This window comes from Arachis ipaensis, chromosome B10 (genome assembly GCF_000816755.2).
Source record: "Arachis ipaensis cultivar K30076 chromosome B10, Araip1.1, whole genome shotgun sequence".
Lineage (NCBI taxonomy): Eukaryota > Viridiplantae > Streptophyta > Magnoliopsida > Fabales > Fabaceae > Arachis > Arachis ipaensis.
Window position 1 is genome coordinate 120,336,730 of NC_029794.2, and position 7,364 is coordinate 120,344,093.

General features: G+C 29.0%; 1 protein-coding gene across 1 annotated transcript; it reads right to left on the bottom strand.

The window, feature by feature from the left end:
- LOC110267870 lies at positions 2,102-3,976 on the bottom strand. The gene is made up of 3 exons (XM_021113706.1): positions 3,887-3,976; positions 3,432-3,782; positions 2,102-2,367 (listed from the first exon to the last, which is right to left on the bottom strand). Exons 1-3 carry the CDS (start codon positions 3,950-3,952, stop codon positions 2,287-2,289), a joined length of 498 nt encoding a protein of 165 aa, XP_020969365.1. The 5' UTR covers positions 3,953-3,976; the 3' UTR covers positions 2,102-2,286.

Below are 7,364 nucleotides of genomic sequence, written 5' to 3' on the forward strand. Positions count from 1 at the left end.
ATGGTTGAAATATATGAGTAAAAATAATTGTAAAGAAAAAAAAAGGGAAAGGAAAAAAAAAAAAAAAAAAGAAGAGGTTGAATAATAATTAATTGTTTATCAATCTCACAAGTTGAAAAATTGTGTCCATGTACGGGAAAACTTTGATTGGTGCTTCATGGTATATATATGTTCCAAGTTATTCATTATTCATTTCAATTCTATTGTCAGTCACACGATTAAAAAGAGAAGCTACCAGTTGACCATCATGATTATGATTCTTTCTCTTCCTTTTGCAATTTATTTCATCCAACATATTTTATTCATTATGCAATAATATATATTACTCATTATTTCCTTTCTTATAAAAATACAATAACATTAGGACGTGGAATTAGGTGCGTTTTATTTTAAATATTAATTTGAAGCACCTTATTGTATCGAGGATGACAATGGGGCGGGATAGAACGAAACAGAAACAGAAATATTTTTTTGTTTTTTGTTCTCATTTTAAATTTATTCTTTATCTCTATTTTCGATTTTTGTTGTGAGAAAATATTATTTTTCATTTTTATCTTTTGTGGGTTCTATTTTTTATCTTTTTGATAGTTCTGACTAATCATTAATTTTTAAAGGAGTAGAGTTACAAGCTAAATCCTATACAAAAACATCAAAATTTTATCAAAAATGCTAAATGATAGACGACAACTTCTTTCGAACTAACACGGTGGCTGGACGCGACGACGAGACAGAACATAAAGCAGTAGACAATGTGGGAAACACAGCAACAGAGAGGAGAGTAGACACGATGGCAGAGTTGCGTGTAAAACCCCAAATTTTGAGAAATTAATTAATAAGTTATTTATGATTTATTATATTTATTTAAGATTATATTTTTAAAAATTTTATATATGTTTAATAATTGAAAAAAATAATGAGAATTTTATGCGCTTTAATTTGAATATTTAGATTTTTAACCTTATCTATGATTTTAAAGGAAATTAATTTGATTATCTCTAATTCCTAAATTGGAGTATTTATATGAGAATAAATTGTAAATTTATGAATAACTAGTATTTTTGTATATAATTGTCGGCTGATTAAATTGGTTTTTAATTACTATATTATCCTTATTTTTATTTGAAATTACCAACCTAACTCTAGTCCTTTTTTCCTAGTCAAAACTCTAAAACCCTAACTATACACACACTCCTTCCTCTCTTCCTCAGCAGCGCCGCCAACTCCCTCCCCCTTCCCAAAAAGTCCACACACGGACACAGCAACAGTACACACACAACGAAGAGGGAGAGGGAGGAGACGGCGCCGGTGGAGCTGGATGCCGCCGTCGTCATCAAATGCGAGAGAGGGAGAGCGACATTCAGAGAGACAAGTGTGAGTCAGGGCCGAGAGGAAGAAGACGCGCCGTTCTGCCTAGAGCCGCCACGGGAAGGATCATCGTCGTCACCCCACACTACAAAAAAAAGGGTTAAAACGACGGTTATTTTTGAAAAATTACGGCGGTTAGAACCGCCATTATTACCGAAAATGGCGCCTCCAAGAAACGTCGTTATTCTGGGTGTCATTCTGGTTATTACGGTGGTTTTCAGAAAACCGCCACAATTACCTGTGGATAAAACGGCAGTTTTTTTAGGGTTAAACTGGCGGTTTGTAACCGCCATTATTTCCGCATAAAATGACGGTTTTTGAACAGCCGCCATTTTTACCAGGATGTTGTTGCATCACTTCTATTTAAAATGGCGGTTAGAAACCACCGTTTTTACCATTATAACCGCCATTTTTACTAGGTTATAATGGCATCTTTTGTGTTTAAAATGATGGTTTCTAATCGCCGTTTTTACCAGGTTTTAATGGCATCTTTTGTGTTTAAAATGGCAGTTTTTAACCGCCGTTTTTACCAAAATATAATGGCATCATTTTCGTTTAAAATGGCAGTTTTTAACCGCTGTTTCTATTAGCGTATAATGGCGTCGTTTTCATTTAAAATGGGAGTTTCTAACCGCCGTTTGTACCTAATTATGATGACAATTTTATACTTTTTAAAATAAGATTGAAACCACCAATTTAAAGTGATATTTTCGAAACTCACTTAAAAATCTCGTAATAACCAAAAGGTATAGCCATAAATCAAACATCATAAGATGATTTTTAATTCATACATGATCCAAAAGTCATAATCCAAGTCATAATTGAAATGTCATAATCCAAAAACAAAGATCAAAGTAACATTTTTCAATAATACATCTTAACATATAATCCTTAATATACGTCTTAACATATCAAGCAAGGTCATGCTTCCTTGTTGCTTGCTCCAGAAGACCTGCTTCCTAACTCTTTTGGTGATGGAATCTCACTCTCCTGATCTAATCTCTACAACAAAAATATAATTATTATGAGCACAAGAAATACAAGAAAAAGGCATATATTGATATACATTTTAGGTCTGATTTAATTTATAAGAAAAGAAAAGAAAAAAGAAAGAGAAAAAAGAGTTTTAATGTTGAATAAAGAAAAATCAGCAATTCTAGCATTGTTACTTTTCTTCAGTACGATCTTGTCATGTTTATGTCTAATCCTAGTGTTCCATTTCATAAAAGAATTAGTAGCTACAACAAAGAACAAAGCTAGCAATACTACTAATTATATTAATAATAGGAATCATAAGCAGCAACAAAAAATTCTATCGCTATAAAATTATATAAAAGAACACACATCTATTTAATTAACACTATTATTAGACATAATTAAACAGAGCATCAATATCAATACTTATATATTATTCTATACACATTAAATAGCATGCCAGAACCTGCTAACGGCATGCCTTTTCTCATAGTTCATGCATATAAGATTTTTCTTTCATTTGCTACTGATGAGAGTCAAATTTAAAGTTATAATAAGGGATGAATATAATACCAGCTGGCAGTTGCCTAAATGATTATAAAAAATTATTCTGATCATATCTTAAAATAAAGTGAAATTTAACACATTTATCGTGTCTAATTACATAGCATTGATACAATAATGAAACCAATTTAAGATTATAGAGCTAACTACACATGAAAACTAATTAGCCTAAAAAAGGTGTTGTTTAACTAAGTATAATTATTCTCTCTCATATTTTAAATTTCATACAATAATTTCATACACACAAGACAAAGTTTACTATCACTCTAGCATAAGCTAGTACTACTACTAATTATATTAATAATAAGAAGCATAAGCAACAACAAAAAAACTATATCAATATTCAATATATTTCTTGCAATGTTTTTAATTTATGAATTAATCCATAAATAGTTATAGAATTATAACTTCCTAATCTAACAACATTCCATTAATGAATTGAGGAAGAATTTTCTTACTATGAAACTAAAAAAAAAAACCTGAAGGAGATAAAGCAAAGAAAAAAAAAAGGATAATTGTATTTGTACTTGTGAAACTTGTTGAGTAGGGAACATTCCAGCCAATTGTATTGGAATTTTACCTCTTTTCTTAGAAGCAATATAGGAGACTAGCGCTTGCAATTGCGCTTTAACGGTATCCAACTCTTCTTGCACATTTGGACCGCAAGTAGATGATGTACCAGCATCATTTGAAGAACCTAAATTCATTTGACTAATCTTTGTAGTGTTGTTCTTGAAAGTAATTGTTGGAACAGCTCCCATACCTAAACCTCGAAAACGACTAGGGTGCTCTTTCCCAAAAACTACTCCAAGAGCATCAAGAGAAGAATTAACAATTGATTCCATCGGTTGTTGGCTGCTATGTGCTTCAATCTTCTCCTACACTTATAAAAAGAAAGAGAAAGAATAAAAAAATAGTATTATCTTATAAAAAAGAAAGAAAAAGAAATACAAACATGTTATTTATTGCACTTTAGTCTTACCGCTATTTCTTTAACCTTTTCATTAACATAACTTCCATCTATTTTCTTGTGAGTGATGTCCCACATTTAAACCCTACTAGCTTCTTTTTTCGTCTCTTCCATCTAAAATTTAGGAAAAGTAGAAAGACTCGATAAAAAAAATAGCAGCCTACTAACTTAAATTAGATATACAGAAAATTAAGAGATGATGCATACATTATATTTGAGATAGATTAGATATGCATGCATTAATTGATTACCAATTCAGCCCTTCTTCTTGCAATTGATTTAGCACTTGAAGTATGAGGAATTATTTGTTTTTGCCGAATTTCTTGATTCCTCTTACAAAATTTGTGCAAGTTAAATTTGGACACAATTAAATAGAGGCAAACATGCATTCAACTCTATAGGATAAATTTTTTGAAAATTTAGCCGTTGAGGGTATATTCGATGCAAATCGAAAATTTTTGGGACAAAATTGAAACAAAATAAAATTTAGGAGTATTTTTAAAATTTTTGCCAAATTTCAAAGACAAAAAATATACTTTACCCATTTATAAATTTTCGAAATTAGTAGAGACAAAAATCCCCTACCTGAAAGAATTTTGCCCCCATCGCCGCAAAAAAAAATTCTTAGAATCAGATTTTCATTCGGAATGATTTTCGCAGGAATCTCCATCCTTCAAAAAATTTTGCCATTTCTAATTATACCTTAATTATTATTTAATAATATATAGTATGCGCTCATCATAAAAATTTAATATTATAAAGATTATTTATGTGACGTATACTTGGCATGTTTCTAAAAACAAAAATATTTGGTAACTAAACTAAACTAATAAAAAATAATCAGAACTTATTTTATTTTAATATTTATTAATTATTATAATAATTAATAAAAATTAAATAAAATAAATTTTGATTTGTTTTTTGTCTTTTTAGTATTATCACTCCGAAAAAATAATGCTTATGTGTCGTTGTTTATTTCGTTCTTTTCAAATTAAACAATGTATCCACAATCACAAAAATTAATTAGTATTATCGTCAATGAGATTGTTAATTAAAACAAAAACGATCTTGGTTTTTTTATTTAAAAATAATGGAAATTTGCTGTATGTACCCTTTTGAACCTGCACACACAAAAGTAAAATAAAATAATAATCATATATATGCTTGGGTTGATATTACCACTATCGACATATATAAAATTCAGCCATCAAATATATATATATATTAGGAGTAAACGCGGATCGGATCAAATTGGATATGGCCAAAATTTCGATTCGATTCGCACTAAAATCATCGGATCGGATTGGATCCAATATCTACAATTTTTTTGTTTGGATCCGATCCGTACATTTGCGAATCGGATCGGATATTGGATATCGGATATATCCGCAAAACACAAAAATATTTTTAAAAGCTTATTTTTACTAAAAAAATATCAGTAAAATTTATTTTTTTTTACTTTTAAATATGTTTACTCTTAAAATAATATTAAACATACTTTTCTTAAATAATAAATTAAAATAATACAACATATATGATAATTATTAGTTGAAATAAAACATAAAAAGAATATTTACTTATTTATTTCTCTATTTTTGCGGATACGCGGATATGCGGATCGGATATGTGGATATCTATACAAAATCCGCGATCCGATCCTATTAGTGTGCGGATCGGATCCAATCCGATTTAAAAGTCTTGCGGATCGGATATATATCCGTAATTTTCAGATCGAATTCGAATAAACACCGCGGATATATGAATCGAATCTGATCCATGAACGCCCTTATATATATATACGTACATATTTTGTGTTTATGAAAAATTTTGATGATACCTCCTTAAAAATATTTGATTAGGTCTGTCATCACGAGATATTTAATTATTTTATTGTAAAATATTTGATTATTTTTATGACTGATTATTTATTGAAAAATTATAAAATAATATGTATGAATCTACACAAACATATAATAATTAATTCTATAAATTAAATATGACTGAATTTGTATTTAGGAAACTTTTTATTGGTCTAATGCAGGTTTTTTTACCTTGAATATGTGGCTATTTTTTTTGTTATGGAAATAAAAGTAGTGATATACTTTAACATTGTAATTTTTGATGTTTTTTAAAATTGTGGATAGTACACAAATTGGAGGGTCCGATTTCTGTACTTCAAATTTTTTAATTTTTTTAAACACAAATTAAACAGTCCGATTTGTGTACCGCTAAAAATCGGACGGTCTAAACCACTTCGATATTAAAAATAAAAAATTCTGAATATGTTCACAAGTTTATAAGGCTTTCTCCTTCGTTTTTCTTTTCCCTCATAAATTAAATTCGCGGAGACAATCAAATTTTCTGATTTAACTTGACTCATTACTTAAAACCATTATTTGAGAGTAATGAAATCATGAGGTTTTTATCAATATCTTACCCTAGTAGTTTTAGTTGAGATCTATTAAGATTGTTTAAAATGTGTGAAGTGAAAATTTGAAGGAATAATAAGATATAGAATAAACTTTTCGAATAAAATGACTAAAAAAAAATTTTAATTGTTCACGGTATTTTCTAACACAATAAGTTAAGAATTAATTCATCGTGAATTTGAGCTCTTTTAAATTTTTGACACTTACTTAAATGGAGAATGAGTTGATCACTCGATCAACTCAAGTTGGTTAATGAATAATGACACAAAAATTTACTCTTTGAAGTTCAAACCCGACTATCTTAACTTACAAACCCACCTCCTTAATTAGTCTCGTGAAAAATAGGAATTTGGAGTATGGACGCCAACTCTAGTGCACCTTGCTTAGCTTGCTGGCTTCACATTCTTTCATTTTAATTTAAATAATGTATGCCATTCTGTCTTGTATAACATTGTAATGTAAATATTAATATACTGAAAATCAGAAGAGTAGCAACATCATATAATTGATGACAAACCACTTAATTAAATGTATTTGATTTTCATATATCTCTCATGGATAAAAATAAAGGTAAAGACAAATTGTACATAATTTCTTTCTAAAATCTAATAACTTTTATATTGGACGGAGTAGTGTTTAGGAAAAAAAACAAAATTTTCTCTTCTGCCTGCTATGAAGAAGTTATTTTATTTTATTAAAAATTTATTTATCTATTATTCTAAAAAACCAAGACCAATTTATCCAAAAAAAGACATTAAGAATAATATTCACTACAAAAATTATTACAAATCAATTTGGTCAATTTGGTATCATTCTTTTTTATATGTGGTCAACAAGTGTTGTGTCTTTAGGACAGGAATCGGAGCACGTTCCTGATTCTATGTTCTTTGTTACTTTCGTTTTGTCGTTAGTGTTATTTCACTTATGGAATTGTCTATTGTGGGAAAATTTGAAGCTGGACCTTAAAAAACTACGTGATAATATTCTAATTTAATAATTTTTATTAGATCCGTACAATAAGTTATAAATTTATAAACTTTGATCTTAAAAGTGGACTAATT